The sequence below is a fragment of the Carettochelys insculpta genome, chromosome 33 (assembly GCF_033958435.1).
Source record: "Carettochelys insculpta isolate YL-2023 chromosome 33, ASM3395843v1, whole genome shotgun sequence".
NCBI classification, from domain to species: domain Eukaryota; kingdom Metazoa; phylum Chordata; order Testudines; family Carettochelyidae; genus Carettochelys; species Carettochelys insculpta.
The window spans coordinates 1,769,963-1,785,859 of NC_134169.1; the positions used below are offsets into that span (position 1 = coordinate 1,769,963).

Sequence of the window (15,897 nt, forward strand, 5' to 3'; positions counted from 1 at the left end):
CGTTGGATGTCTTGGATGATGTTTTCCTACATCTGTCTGGGGAACCCAAGAGCCCTCCCTTGGCAATCCCAGTCATTCCTGGGGAGGGCAAAGGCTGCTGGGAGAGGAGCATTGGGAAGAATCCAGTCACAGACCAGAGCTCAGGCGAAGGCAGCTGGAACTGCTGGTGGGAAGGTGGCTCCTCTGGCTGCAAAAACAGAGGCTGATCCTCCCAGCCCTGTGGCTCTCTGGAGCTGCCTCTGCACAGCAGGTGACAGTGTAACCTCCCCAGGTGGGGCCTCCCTTTGTTTGTCACTGACAAACCCCAAATGAGTTAGGAGAAAAGTCCCAGAGGCCCTGTGGCTCCCCTGGTCATGGACCTCCCAGGGAAGTGGAGATTAGGAAAGCAGCAGCCAGTGGAGCCGGGCCAAATATTTCTGGCTGCCTCTCACCTGCTTTGCAGCACCTCTGGGCTGTGCTGGAGAGTTCAGAGAGCTGCAGGAGGCAGCTGTCATCGTTCTGGAGGAAGAAGTAACAGACACTGACAGGTGGGCAGCTGAGGTGGCTGCAGAGTGGGCCTGGGGAGCATGGGAGGAACCCCAAAGTCCTCTCTCTGTTACTAAGGCAGGGAGGGGATACCCTTGATTTTTGTTATTCACCAACAGGTCTGTGCAGCCCAGGGCTCGGCATTAAGTCCTGGGCCACTGAGCACTGGGGAATCCCATTCACAGTGTGTATTGCCTCTTGGCCCTCTCCAGACAGGTCACTGCTAACCAGATCCTGCCTCACATTTGTAACACAGACACAATTCCCTGAGCTGACAGGAGCTGCGTTCTGCCCTGTCTGTGGGACCAGCTCCTGCCCCAGACCTGCCTCTGCAGATGCACCCCACGCTAGTGAGTAACAGGGAGAGTCTCACTCCCAGGAGCACACACCCAGCTCTGCCCCCCCAGTGGTAATTCCCCTCTCCCTCAGCTGCCCCCAGTGCTGAACTGATGCACCCGCACTGCCTGGGAGCAGCCTGGGACCCTGGGACCCTTCCTGTGGCTTCCCTTTGCTTCCCCCTCAAAATCTCCTTATCCTGCTGGGATCATAACCCCTGCAGGGACATCAATGGTGCAGGTGGAAACAGGGCAGGATCCTGCACCCACAAGCTGTCTCTGTTCTCACCCAGCCCCTGGGGAGGGCCCAAGGTTTCAGCTGGTGACTGTGCAGTGCAGAGGGAGGAGGAATCCGGCTGCCAGAGGGGAGAGGTGGCAGGTGTGAGGGGAACCCGGGCAGGGCTCATGGCTGAGGGAGGAGGGGAAAAGGGAAGTGGGAGGGGTGGCAGAGTCTGAGGGGACAAGGGGGATCAGGGCACTGGGGAGGGGAAGGAGAGACAGGATCTGAGGGACTCACTGCAGGGCCCAGGACAGCTGGCAAGGGGCAGCTGGGGTTGGGGGAACCCCCAGCTGGGCTCCGAGCAGTGGGGGATGGGTGAGAAAGTCTGAAAGGGGAGGCCAGGCTGGTTGGGGAGGGGAGGAAATCTCAGTCCAGTGGCCCTGCAGCTGCCTGTTGCTCCTTTCCAAGAAGGCCCCTTTGGAAGTACTGCTCAGATAGCCAGAGCGTTTTTCAAATAGCACCCAAGTCATGAGTTCAAGCCCCAGGCTGCCTGTTGAGAGCTGCTTTCTGTTGCCCTTCCCCTAACCCCTCTGGGCAGGAGAACAAAAGAGATGAGGGGAACAGGGTGAGTGGCTGGCAGGGAGCAGGCCAGAGTCACCACCCCAGGCTAAGGGAGGGGCTGCAGATTGGGTGTGGGTGAGGAGAGGATTCCCCATGTTCTCCACAAGGCAACACACACCTCATACAGGAAGGGACAGCGGGAACAATCTGCCAAGGTAACAAGCCTTCCCAACAGCTGCACTGGCTTTTTCTGCTCTCCATTACCTCCCCAGGCCTTCCAGCCTCACCTCAGAGCGCCAGGCGAAGCCAGAGAAAGTTGAATGGCCCCTACAGTCCTCCTGCAGCTTGCTGTGATTGTACAGTGGTTAGTACTCTGCACTGTGGCTGCAGCAACCTTGCATTGAATCCAAGTGGTAGCAGTAATAGCCCAGTGTTTGGGTAGTGCTGCTTTTAGTTCACCAGGAGGATGGTGAAATATTGAAATGCTTTACCTAGACAGGTGGTGCAATCTTCATCCCAAGAGGTTTCCAAGTCCTGGCTTGAGCAAGCCCTGGCTGGGATGATTTAGTTGGAGTTGGTCCTGTTTTAGGCAAAGGGCTGGACTGGATGACCTCCTGAGGTCCTTCCCAGCTCTAGGATTCTATGATTCGAATCTCATCTCCACAGGAATGGGCCTGCACAGCTCAGTCTCTGGCTGGGGGAAGTGCCGTGGGGCACATGCTAAGGAAGCCCAGGGCAGAGAGAGGGAGTCCTGGGAGAAAAAGCAGCTCCAGGAAAGCAATGAGGGCACAGTGCATCCTGCCAGCTGAGGGCCTTAAACATTTCCATTTAAAACAAAGATTAACCTGGATCTGGGGCAGGGCTGGGCCGTCTTTAATCAGGCTCAGCACCTTGTTAGCAGCTTGTGAGCAGCCACGGCTAACCTGCCTTTGCTTTGAAGTAGCCCAGGCACTTTGAAGTACCGGCGGGTTAGTCACTGTGAGAGACAAGCTGGCACTTCCAAGTTTGCTGCTTCAAAGTTACGCGGGGGGGGGAATAGTGCCTATTCCAAAAGAGAGAATGGGGGCTGTATGGACAGGCACCATGGCCGAGCTGCTTAAAGCTTATTTCAGAATTATTCCGCCCAAATAGGCCATTTGATAATGAAGCCTTCACGTGACAAGGAAGGCCCAGAATAAACAAAACGTATTGGAAAACAGCACGTCCCCACACAAGAGAGCCTAGTTCAGATTAGAGCCCTTGAAGCACACTGGCGCTATGGCGACACAGCAGCATTATTTCGGAATATTATATATAATAAACTATTCTTTATAGAAAGAGCCCCAGTTATCTGTCCATACAGCCCCCATTCTCTCTTTGAAGCAGCAAACTTGGAAGTGCCAGCTTGTCTCTCACAGTGACTAACCCGCCGGTACTTCAAAGTGCCTGGGCTACTTCAAAGCAAAGGCAGGTTAGCCGTGGCTGCTCACAAGCTGCTAACAAGGTGCTGAGCCTGATTAAAGACGGCCCAGCCCTGCCCCAGATCCAGGGCTGCTACACAGACTGTGTGTGCCCTGCCCTGCTGTAGGGGTTGAGCCTGACTAATCAGCTGTGGCCCTGCCCTGACCTAGGGCTGGGGCTTACATCTTGACTGCCTAAGTGGGATGTGGCCAATCCTGCCCCACGGACAGGGCCTATATGCTGCCCACCTGCAGCCCAGATAAGGAGGACTGGGCCTTATGGGGACTGCTGCCCGCCCAGAACGAGGCAGGGCTGAGAGTTGGGGAGGTCTTGTGGCCTGCTCCACCCCAGTTGGGGCACACCCTGGCCCACACCGGGACACACTGTGTTAGCAATTTGCCCTGGTTTGGCTTTCTCAGCTGTGCCCAGACAATCCTCCTGTATGACAGACTGATGAAGAGAGACACCCAGTGTATCCAGAGGCTCCTGGCCTCCCCCTCCCAGTGCCCCCTGGGCTGCCTCGGGGGCAGGGGCTTCTTGGCCCAGGTTAGGTAGCATTGGCCAGGATAACTCAGGGTGGCTAATTCAATATACTGCACAAGTGCGGGAGAAGGGGTGTCACTGCCCGTGAGCTCTCCCTGGGCCTCTTCCCTGCAGCAGTGAGGTCCTGGGTGTTTTCCTCACTCTCAGCCACCCTCTCCCAGCTGGACACCCAAAGCTCCTGCCTCACAGACCAGCTCTGGGCTTTGGCTGAGGAGGGAGGTACCAGTGGTCACATGGCATCTCCACCCAGGTGCAGCCGGTGGCTTCCAGGACAGGACAGACCAGGCCAGGCTCAATCAGGGCCTCTGCGTTAGCTCAGTGGGTTTATTGAGGCCAGAGGCACAGCTAACAGCACGGTCACTGGAAAAGCCTGGCCCAGGGCTCTTGGCGCAGGGCTGGGAGCATCTCACCAAGGAAGAACTTTCCCTTCCCAGTTCACAAAGCCTCCATTGTCCTTCTCGCAGAGCGTGGAGAGCACGTGCAGCATCCCTCTGACACTCACCTCCACCGTCACTGGGGCCTGTGGGTGGGGGAAGCAGAGTGAGGTGGGGGAGCTGACTTTGGGAGCATCCCAGGACCCCAGGGGCCCAGAGACAGGACGAAGTTGAGCCCTTGGCCCAGCTGGAGTTCCCTTGAACTGTCCCTCCCCTGAGTGGCATGAATTTTCTTGTGTGTCCCAAGGCAGGGGGTGTGCAAAACACAGCTGTGTTGTGATGCATGACCTTCACCCTGGTGCACGTAACACAATTCATGCGGTGGGAGTGGGGCCAAGGGGTGTGAGTGGGGGTGGGGCTCTGGGCTGGGACAGAGGGTTGGGATGCAGCAGTGTGAGGGCTCTGCCTGGGAGTTTGGGCTTTAGGGAAATGCTGGAAATTAGGGATTTGGGCTACCAGAAGATGTGGAAGGTGCTCAGGACTGGGGGGTGGGTGTGGGGATGGGGGTCCCCGATCTGGGCTGGGGAGCTGGAGTGGGTTTCAGCTCTTGGCTAGAGAGTGGTAAGTTGAAGCTGTCCAGAGTCCAGGATGGGCTTTGGGCTTTGGGGGTACATGAAGATACTGGGTGGAGAGCACAGACTTGACTGCATGAAAGTACCTGTGAGCTGGTGCCCATAAAAACCCCAGAGCAGCAGCAGCAGCAGCTCTGCTCACCTTCACTCTGGGATGCCAGCAGCTTGAGGAACCAAGCAAGCGGCAGCAGGAGGTTGGAAGCCCAGAGCACAGCATGGAATCCCTGAGGGCCTCTGAGTGGGACACGATCCCTCCACGCAGGGCAGAGGCGGAGGGCAGGATGGGTTCCAGCACAGCCATTACCCCTACAATAAACATCTGCTCCTAACACTTGGCAATCACTGTCCTCTCCGAGCGAGGTACCTACCTGGATGGAGTCAGAATTCCCCATGTCTGTCTGTACCCAGCCAGGATGGACAGCGACACTCAGGATCCCGTCTCCACCATACCCCAAGGCCTGGCACTTGGTGAGCATGTTCAGAGCAGCCTGCAGGTGAGACACCATGAGCAGAGACAGCAGAGTGTGTGGGAGGGAATGAGCCTTGTAGGAAACGACCCACCCTCCCGAAGGGAGGGATGGGACAGACAGAGAGACAAAGGTGCGAGAGCAGAGCTCCTTTTGTTTTTGTCCTTCTATGTGCAGAATAAATTTTGTGTGCACTGAAGCATGTGTGGATGGCACCCACCAATGAAAACACACGCTGCCGGCTGTGCGCGCTCTGCTGATCACCTGGGTGGCATGTGAGTTTTTCCAGGATGGCTGCCCAAGGACTCAGCCTGTCAGAAACACTAGTGAGAAGAAAACACTCGTGTGAGCTGCAGTCTCTGATGGGCTCAATGAGGACAGCAAGCCACCGAGATGCAGGTGTGGCTGCACTCTGATGAGCCGCTGATGCTGACAGGCCTGCAGTGAGCCGTGACAGGTGAGCACACATGAGAGCCGTGCTGAGGCTGCTCTCTGTTACGCAGGATCTGGGCAGTTAGAGGAAAGTGGAAATGTGACATCGATGCTCCTTTGGGGTACCCGACATTTGAGCCAGACGCAGCAAGGATCTGACCCCCTTGAGTTGAACTGGGGATGGTCTCAAAATGGGGTATGTCCACCCCAGGGGGGATAGAATTCATAGCTCCGCAGTGACCTTCCCTGAGCTGAGACTGGCTGGACGGGGGCTGAGCTGCCCTGGCCCCTCAGAGTGTGAGGATTTCTCCAGCGGGATACAGGCACAACAGAAAGTTCCTCACCGGATGGGAACTCTGATCTGAAGCCCAAGTGAATTGCAGGCAGACAAAAATCTGCCGGCCCTGCCCAGCACAGCGCTGGAGGCTGGAGTGGTGGCAGTAGGATGGGGAACAAGGGGAAGACACCGACTGACAGGGGTTTGTGCAAGTAGCAAACCCAGGCAGCAGTCCGGCCCTGCTGGGTGTGCCCTGTACCTTGCTGCAGTGATAGGAGATGATTTGGACCATGTCCCAGCCACAGACATTCTGGATGGAGCCAGCCAAGCTGGACATGTTGACGATGGCCGCCTTGCTGCAGCTCAGCCCTGTCTGGGGGCTTCCCTGGGCAGCCTGCTTCAGCAAGGGCAGGAAGGCCTGGGCAGTGGGGAGAGCAGAGCAGCCGTGAGGTCAGAAAAGGAACCAGCCTCGTGCTCGTGAGACAGGCCACCAGAATGCGGTGGGTCTCTGCTCTTCCCCCTGAAACCCAGCCCCTGGCCAGGCCAGAAGTAGGAGCCCCACACAGGCAGGTGTGGGGAGCTGTGGACCCTGCTCGTGCCCAGGTAGGAGCCCAGAATGACCCAACTCATGTGCCCGCCTTCGGAGTCCTCATCCAGGGCAGATAGATGGGGGGGTCTGCGGCTCCCCACAGCTGCCCTCATGGCTCTGAGTATGGCCCAACTGCAGCTCCTCAGCTGTGAGTCTTTGCTGGGCCAGGCTGCAAGCCAGAGCCAGGGCAGGGGAAGAGTCATGTGGACACATGTGGGAACCCCCCTTATATCCTGGGCAGGAGGCCCCGGGTTCAGGGACTCAGGCTGGATGTTGCTCCCCCATGTGCCTACCCTGGGCAGGTCAATGGTTTGAGTTGCCCAGCCAGGCTACAGCTTGTGGCTTGGCCTGGAGCCAGGGTGTGTGGGGAGAAGAGTGGAAGGATGAGGACCAGGGAGGGCACGGAGCCTCCCCACAGCCCTGCCGGGGTTGGAAGAATCTCTTTCCCCTGCTCTGAGGCATCTCCCCACCAGCTGCCCTTGGCGTGAAGCTAACTGGTCTGTGCCGGCTCCGCAGCAGGTGCCTGAACCCCCCGGCCTCTGGCCACACAAGCCCTGACTCCCCGGCCTGTGCCAGACTCAGTCTCCACACACAGGCCAGCTACAGACCCACCCAGCGTGGAGCCCTCTGAGCCTGTCCTGCCCCCCCCCAGCCCCTTGTGCTCCCCCACACGCAGGGTCAGCAGGGCTGCTGCTCGCAAGGCAGCCGAGGTGAGCCCAGCCGGGGGCCATCACTCTGCTGAGCACCCAGCACTGAGATGGGTTTGCAGTGAACACACGGGGAAGCTCATTTTCTGGGCTGTCGAGTTAGTGCCAGTTCCTGGTGCGAGTGACTCAAAAATTCCCTCAGGCTGGGGATGAAGTGGGGGTGGGGCTGAGTGTGGGTGCAGTGTGGGTGGGGCATCAGGGGAACAGGCTGAGTGGGGGCAGGGCATGGGGTGGAGCAGGCACCAGTGGCCCCTCCTTCACCCAGACTCCTGCCAGCGCTCGGACCCAGACCCCCATTTGTGAGCCTCATGAGCTGCCCAGGGGGTCCAGGGGCTTCAGACAGATGCTCACAAGCACTCGGTGCCTTTGGTGTGCAGAGCCTGGGCCATGCAGGGATCTGGGGGTGAGTCTTCATTTCTGAGAGGTTCAAGTCCCATGATGCACCTGCAGCCTTTGTGCTCCCAGCCAAGGCCCCACATTGATCCAGTGACCCAGTCCCAGGGAAGGGAGGATGCCTGGCCCAAGCACAATCAAACCCTGGTGCATCTGGCCATGTGCTTTCTGTCAGGGCCCTTACCTGGCTCACCAGCAAGGGCCCCGTCACGTTGGTCGCGTACACCAGGGCCATGTCCTCTGGTGTCTCTGACTCCAGTGTGTTCAACTTCGCCATCCCAGCATTGTTTATCAGCAGATTCAGCCCCGAGCCTTTCAGGTGTGTCTCAACTCTGGCTGCTGCCGCCTTGATGCTGGCTGGGTCAGTGACATCTACAGCGACAGAGCAGGGGGTCAAGAGCATGATTCCTCCTCTCCGATGTCACCCCCACCAGGGTACGGCCCCCTGGGCCACAGGGCTTCTTCCATTGGGCTCAGAGGTGGGAGAGGGGTTGGGGAAGGGAGTCGGGGGGTGGGAACTGCTGCTGGGTCCAGGCACGAGGAGCTGTGCTGGAGCAACAAGAGGAAAGGCCAGTTCAGAGAGACAATTATGATCATTTCCTTGGACAATCTGAGTAGCCTAGAAAATGGAAATGTGCTGGAGTTAGTGGTTAGTTCATACGTGTGGCGTTGATCTCACCTAGACAAAGGAAGTGGATGATTTAGAATTGCTTGTGATGCATTGTAGGTGAGACAAGTCCCCAGCTGGACGTGCAGGGCTCCATCCCAGAAGTGGGAATGCTGGACAGAGCTGCCCTTATGTGATTTTCACAGAAGCAACCTGCCACATGGTGGTCCTGGGGCTTTCCAGCCTCTCCAGAGCCAACCAACCCTGCCAGAATTTCCACTCACACCTGCCTCCTCTGGGGCTGTGGAAGGTGTCAAAGGGCTCTCAGCAATTACTGACTCTGGTCCTGTTCTCCTCACTGGGATTGGGTGAACCTGGGAGGTGGGGGATGCAGAGAGGGATAGGAACAGGAAGAACATGCCGCAGGGAGATGGAACCTCAGCTCTGGGCCTGGGGCCGGGCACCCACCCAGCGCAATGATCACCAGGTTCGGATGTTTGGCCTCCAGCTTCTGCAATTCCTGAAAAAGAATGAAGTAAATGGTTATTGACATTGGGCCCACGCCCAGGGCCAGGCTGGGCAGAATCCAGATCCCCACTGATCCTGGGAACCAAGTCAATGTCTTAACTGCTTTTCTCCACCAAGCCTCCTTGTGCAACAACCTGCCCTGGGTTCTGCAGCAGTAGGAGGCTTCTAATTGCCCCTGAGCATTTCCAGTGCCATTGTCTAACTCAGGGCGATGGAGTCTGGGACACAAATCACTTCCCCATCACTAATGGGGAGTGGGAGGAAGGGGTTGGAGGGCAGTTCCCCCAGGAGAGGTAAGGGAAGTCCCATCCCAGCAGCTGGGAGTTGACAGTGACACAAGCTCTCATGAGCTGCTTGTGATTGGGGATTTTCTCAGCTGAGGAAGGAGCTGGTGCCATGACCCAGAAGTTACTCAGAACCTGCAGTTCCCCAGGCTGGGTGTGTGAGCAGAGCTGAGAAGACAGAGGGCCTGAGGCAGTGACAGACAAGGGAGGTGTCAGACTCATGAATTGGGCTCCCTGGAGGCTGGTGGGACTGGGTATAGCTGTGCTATAGTCATTATTCACCTATGCTGGGCGAGCCGGTCCACAGCCCCTGGGTAGTTGCCCCAGGCTCAGCCAGTGCTGCCACATCCTCACTGCTCTGGGACCTGAGCTGCCAGGTGTAGACGGTTTGGGGTGCAGTTGTGCACCTTCGAGCTGGAGCAGGGTCTGCAGTCATTGCCTGCTCTAGTGTGTGGGTCTCAGCCCCAAGTGCTGCAACACTGGAAGCCCCTTGGGCAGCTTCTGCTTCCCCCTCCAGCTACTGCTTACTCAATCTCCCTCGCCCCGTTCTCACCTGCATTCGCTCTCCTGCTGCGTCCCGGCAGGTGGCAAAGACCCACTCCGGTGGGTTGGAGTTCCCCAGAAGCTGCTTGACGAATTCCAGACCAATTCCTTGATTGGCCCCGGTCACCAGAACGCTGCAGAGATTCAAGCCAGCCATGGTCCCTCCCTGCCTCTGCTCAGTGAGAGCTGCACTAGTCAGAGCCCTGAGTTCCCTGCCTGCTCACAGCTGGGGTTATGGAATGATACATCCAGGGAAATAACTCTGCTGCTATCAGGTGACAAAACAGAAAGTGCTCCAATAAGCCAGACCTTATTTGTCTATTTGTTAGTCCTCCTCTCAGGTGAGCGGGTTGGTCTGTTTGGTTTGGTTTGCTCCTTCCTCATCTTTTGGTGCAGGGCCAATCAAGTTCTGGCTGCCTTCCTGTGCAGAAGGGCAACACCGCTGCGGTGACCGTGCCCTGACCGAGGAGTCGCTGCAATAATGATCCACTTTCCACAGCTCTCAGAGGTGCTGTACGCAGAAGAGGGAGAAAGTGGGACTGGGTGAAGGACTGTAAGATTATGTAGATGGAGGCCAGGATTTTGCAGTAGAGTTCTGTGGCTTGTTAATTTTGGCTCCAAAGCGGAGGGCAAGGCTGTGCACGGCTAAGGATGTAGATGTGTATTTGTAGAGGCAATGACAATGGGTCAGGTGCCTGTACCCAGCCCCGCTAGAGCTGGAGAAGACCTTACACTGTTGCAAGAGACAAGGTCGGGTTCTTGTCAAGGAGTCTCTTCCACAATCCAAGGCAGCACTTTCCCGAGAGTGACCGTGTTTCCGTTTGCTGAATACGGGACACCCGTAAAATTCCTCAAGTTTGAGCAAGTTCAGTTGGATTCCAGCAGAACGCAGCCTGCAGGGTCACACGCCCAGCCCAGATTTCTGTCAGGGTTCCCATCAGATTGTGCCCAGCAGCAATTTTTGTAATGTGTGTGGGAGGAAAGGGACAGGAGCTGCTTCCAGCCACAGCATATGGGGTGGGTGGGAGGGATGACTTGGCCCATGGCTTTGCAAAGCTCCTCTTTTCTCCCCACCCTCCACTGTGGCTGGAAACAAGTTGTCCTTTCTCGTCTGCACAGAGTCAAAAGGCAGCAAAGAGCTCCAGGCTGCTGCTGTCCACCGACATAAGCCAGCTAGCTCATGTCCCCAGCTCCAGTGTGGACAGGCATTCTGTCTGTCCTGTCCGTGCGCCTGGATCATTTCTGTGTTTCCAGTTTCCATAGGCTGCTTTCCAGGTTGGGTCTATCATAGAGGGGGCATATTGCCTTCTGCCCTGGAAATGATCCCGTGTGCTGATTCTCAGCCAGTCACTCCCAGGCTGTTCTGTGGAGCACTGGTGCTCCATGCAATGGGAATGGCCGTTCTGGGAAAGAATTTCCATGCTCGTGATATTTTTCCTTCTCAAATATTAACTAAGAAGTGACGTGTCTCTAAAAACGCTGATGGGTTTGAATAGTATTTCGGAGGGCTGGGACCAGCAGCTTTCTGCCCTGCGTGGGCTTGTTTTGGTGGGGGGCTACCAAGTGGGAAGAGGAAGGAGGCACTAGAAGCACTTAGCCCCTGGCCTGACACTGCCTTGGAGAAGAGGGAATAAAAACACACCTCCCCCTGGAGAACGTGGGCATCAGTGCTACTGTCTCTCTCGTGCTGAGCAAGCGCTCTACCACTTGAGCCAATTCCCCTCGGGCTGAATGAGCTCTTCTGACCCACTGAACTCATTCCAGAGGTGACAGCGTTCCTGCAGCTGCCTCATGGCTGGGGCTCAGGCACACAAAGTTACGTCTGCACAGTGGTAGTCCTGAAGTTTGACATAGGACTTATCAGTAGGACTGACAAAACCCACGGAAGCATCTGCTCCTAAATAGCTGCTCGTCTGTGAGGCGCCAAAGGACTTCTTGTTGTTTTTATCAGCTACTGGCTCTTTGCTGAAACGTGGTCCTGAAGAGCCCCCAGAGCTCCTTTTCTGAGGGTGGTCTCAGGGTGCGCTTCTTGCTCAGGATGAGAAAGCTCCAGGGTTCCCAAGCCCAAACTAGCCCTTCTTCTGCCTTTCTCTGACAGTGTGTCAGGACAAGTGGGGGCTGGTGTCCTTGTGTGTGTTTTTCTTCCCTTCAATTGCTCAAGATGTGGCCCCTGCTGTGATGACACCTGTCCCGTTTGCTGTGGCAGCACCTCTCACTGGCAGAAGCTGCAAAGGTCCAGCTTTTGACTCAGCACTTGTCTGGATAACTTGGCATTTCCCCCCTCCTGGGACCAAGTCCTTCAATTCTCTGTCACTCCCACAGTGACCCTGCAGTCTTCTCATTCCCTGCCACAGGCCTGGTCCACACCATGACCTCAGTGGCAGCTGGGGGAACCTAGGCCCATCCTCCCTCTGCTCTAGCCCCAGAGGGACCCGACACCCAATACAACTGGGCTTTCCCTTCCCAGCTCTCACTGCTCCTCCCTGGACTCCTTCCTACACCTCCCCCTTCAGTTGGCTGGACTGGCTCTGAACCCTCAGCCACTCAAGTGTCACTCTGTGAATGTCTTGTCTCTTCACTCTCAAGGCCACCTTCTGACCCATGGCAGTGGTGCTGGTGTTAGCCTGCCTCACTCATGGCTTGATTTAGGGGGCTCTGGGCCAATGCATGCAGCCAATGCAAGCCCAGCTTCCCCGACACACTCACTGCCCTGTGGTGTGTGTGCGCCCAGGGACAGGATTGGACTCTGGGGTGTTAATGATATGACTGTAAATGGTTGTAGAGGGACAGTGGAGCTGCACAGGCCAGAGCCCAGATGAGGCCAATTCTCTCTCCCTGTTGTCGGTTGCCCTACAGCACCCGAGGCAGAGGCCCAGGCCAGGCAGCCGCAGGGACATTAGCTCAGCACAGGTGCCCACTGAGTGTGTGTCTGTGGGACAAGGTGAGCCCAGGGCAGGAGCAAAGAAATGCACAATAGCACAGGGGGCCTCTTTAAACAGCCACACCTGCCCCTCGGGTGTCCCCAGCCAGCCAGGGAGTGGCAGAAAGGTTCCTGGCAGTGCTCACCTTGGGATGTTTCAAAAGCCCAGGCACCACTCAGGTGAGGTGGCTGAGTGAAAAAGGAAAAGGATAGCTAATGTGTTGTACTCTGCACACTGCATTCAAATCCCATTATTGTTTGGCCTTTCTGCTTCCTTTCCTACTGACGTCTCTTCTGTGCCTCCTGCTTTGTGCACACCCCATCCCTGACCCTGCTGGCTTCCAGCTCCTCTGCTGGGCAGACTCCAAGCACAAGGTAACTGCATGAGGCTGGAGGGGGATGCTTTAATTTTCCATGGCAGGGCCCAACATATCTCTGATGTCAGTTCAAAAGTGCCGCACTCCCCCCTGCTAAGCAGGGCCCCGAACACACCTGGGGAATGTGATGCCTCAGCCAGGCAGAGGGGAAAGGACAGCTGTGACTCAGCTGCATACAGGGGCATGGGAACCTGCCCGGGAGGGAAGGTCCTTTCCCCAAGGCTGACTCAGGGGCTCTGGTTTCTCCCAGCTGCTGGGCTGGGCTGTGCAGAGCTGGCAAAGGGGCAGACATTTGCCCCAGGGAAATGAATGTGGCACTCCCCTCTCTCTGGCCTTGACAACAATCCATCTATTTGCATCACCTGCCACAGGTCCTCCTGAATTCCCAAAAGGGCTGCTGTGTTCCAGAGACCCAACTTATTGCAGGTATATTAGTGAAACACCCCAACAAGAGACCCAGCACCAGGGGGCCTCATTCATCAACCAGGAGGAAGAAATCCTCACTCACATGCATAAAGATTCACCCCTTGATTTATAGATGGGGAAGAGGCTTACAGTGAACACACAGAAGGCCCCACTGAGATTTGAACTCAGATCGCAGGATTCAGAGTCCTGAGTGCTAACCATTACACCATAGGACCTGTCCATTGGTTTTTCTCTCACCTCCTGTAACTATTTTTAAGCTGGCACCTTGCAGTGCTTGCCACCCTCCAGCTGTTTCACCACTCAGGACACTGCTTCCTGCCCCATCTCTGCTGCTGTCCTCCCCCAGACATCAATCCCTGCTCTTCTTTCTGCTAAGCCCAGAGAGACTAGACAGGTTCATTATTCTTTTCAAGTAACCAGCCTGGAGAGAAGTAAGGGAGAAGCAGAGACAAGAAAGGCTGGTGGTGATTGTCGAGGAATATCTGGGTGAGGGAGGGTACAATAACCCTGGCTCTGAATTCACACACATTTAAAAGTGCGCAGATAGATGTGGCTGAATGGGATACATTTTATAGACTCTCAGTGAGCACCTCTCTGCTCATATCACTCTCTCTTGTCAGCTAAGGGAAGGGTTTCCTAGGGTTATATGCATTGGCGGTAGCAAATGTTGAGGGTTCATGTCCATATGAGAAATACACGTAGAATAGAAATCCAGAATGTGATGGGAAAAGGGAGGTCTTTAGATCTGACCAAAAAATCTCTAAAACTGTATTTAGACAGTCTACCACTGAACTGTACCACCACACAAAGAGTGCCCCTTGGATTCATTCACCTTCACCCTCCTTCAGGACAAACACAGTTTCCCCCAGCTTCTGTCCCTTCCCCAGCTCACAGTGGTTTTACAAATGAGGTTTGATTAAACTTTGTTTCTCGATGCACATATTACAGCTCATCCCCTGCTTCTCTGGCTTCTCCCACGAACAGAGCTACAGCCACTTAGGAAGACAGATTTCCACCATGTGTGGGGCACCTCTCTCTCATCTGCTTGGAGCATCATCTATCATTACAAAAAGAACCTGCTGAAGGACACCCACCAATCAATCAGATGCTGCTGAGTGCAGTCAGTGGCAGTAACTTCTTTATCTCGCACTTTTGATGATCCTGCAGCTTGCTTCCTGGGGATGGTTAGACTGCAGCTGCTATTTAGAGACACAGAGGTACAGACATTTCAGTGCTCTGTTCTGGTTCTGCTCCCCCTCCTGCAGAGAGGGCAAATGGAACCTTTGCAATTGGCCCACATTTCAAATAAGGTATTTCCAGATGAACCATGCAATTGGCAATGCACAAACTGCGCCAGTTATTTTGAGATACACCTGCAGTCTAACCATAGGTGCTCAGTGTCTTTCCTCTTCCTTTTTGGCTGCCACCCCCAAAAAAGCCATGCAGTGGTGAGGGTCTCTGAGCTGTTGATCCAGCCTTGGCAGTGATTGAGCTGAGCTCTGAGGTGTACATATCGGTGAGCTGCTCGTCTTTCAGTAGTGCAATGGCTTGGGGCAAATATTGCAAAGAAACGTTCTGAGTTCAAGTTTCTTCACCTGTACCAGATGCTGTTTGGGAAGAAGGGGCTTTTGAAATCCAGGGGAGTGTTTCGAAGGGTCCCCTATTACACTCACAGTGTGTATTCTGAAAGCAGCACTTTCAAAGCAAGAGTGGCTGCCATTATGTTAATGAGGTGCTGCACATTCATGGCAGTGCCTCGTTAGCATCAGGCGACGTGGCTCATTACCACAGCCCCTCTCAAACAAGAGGCTAGTGTGGCCAGAGCCTCTGTGAACTCCCAACCAAGGCTGTTGTGGCCTCCCTCAGCTAGATATTCCCTACCAATCACCACGGACCTTGCCAATCTTTGCATCTCCATGACTTCTTTCCAGACTGGTAACTGGAAAAGCAAAGAAAAGAAAAATGAGCTCTGGGGGCTTCAGAGAAATGTTCCCCTCTGGCCAGTTGCCGCGAGTAGCAACAAGGGTTGGGAGCGATGTCTGGGAGTAGGCAGGGGGAGATGGGGCAGGAAGGAGCACTCAAGGTAAGTGACTCCCCTGGCATTTTACAGCCTTGCAGCACAACACAACCCCAGCTGCCCCAGCTCTGAGAGCAGTACCTGGATGTGCTGGTGGCTGAGTGCCCTGGGCTGGGGCTGGGAAGTAGCCGTGTCAGCGTCTCACTCAGGTCAATGCTGGAAGGGAGTTTAGCCCATGAAAACAGCCCAGGGGCAGGGAAGTGTTTCCGTGGACTCTCCGGCATTTCAGTGGGTCTGGCTGCTTTGGAGCCAGGACACTGACCAGTCCTGCTGCAATCGTTACCCCAAAGGGGCTTGGGGGTTCCAGTCTCAGACACAGCACACAAAGGTGGGCTCAGCAGCACTGCAAGAGCCACCCCACAGTGTGGCAGCCGCCATGTGCGGTTTGACCTGAAAGCCCAGAGCTGCTCCTTTCCCACAAGGACAGGAGTGTCCAGGGGGCCTGGAGTACTGGCCTGTCACCAGCATGTGAATCTTCAGAACATCCATTGTGGGTTAGAACAAAGGTCCCTCCAGTCCCATGTCCTGTCAGGGCCAACACCTGGTGCTGCAGAAGGTAGCAGCCCGGCACCCCTGGGAGCTGAACCCAGCAGCTCCTGTGTGCTCGTTTCAGCTGTGGAGCAGGAGATATGTCCCAAAG

General features: G+C 55.8%; 1 protein-coding gene and 1 non-coding gene across 2 annotated transcripts; both read right to left on the reverse strand.

Moving 5' to 3' along the window:
• Positions 1-3,314: 3,314 nt before the first annotated feature.
• LOC142005128 (uncharacterized) lies at positions 3,315-9,614 on the reverse strand. The gene is made up of 5 exons (XM_074982818.1): positions 9,468-9,614; positions 8,571-8,622; positions 7,680-7,867; positions 4,127-4,144; positions 3,315-3,329 (listed from the first exon to the last, which is right to left on the reverse strand). The coding sequence occupies exons 1-5, from the start codon at positions 9,612-9,614 to the stop codon at positions 3,315-3,317; spliced, it is 420 nt and encodes a 139-aa protein (XP_074838919.1).
• Positions 9,615-13,323: 3,709 nt separating this feature from the next.
• TRNAQ-CUG (transfer RNA glutamine (anticodon CUG)) lies at positions 13,324-13,395 on the reverse strand. The gene has a single exon. It is a non-coding gene; the product is annotated as a tRNA-Gln (tRNA).
• Positions 13,396-15,897: the final 2,502 nt, after the last annotated feature.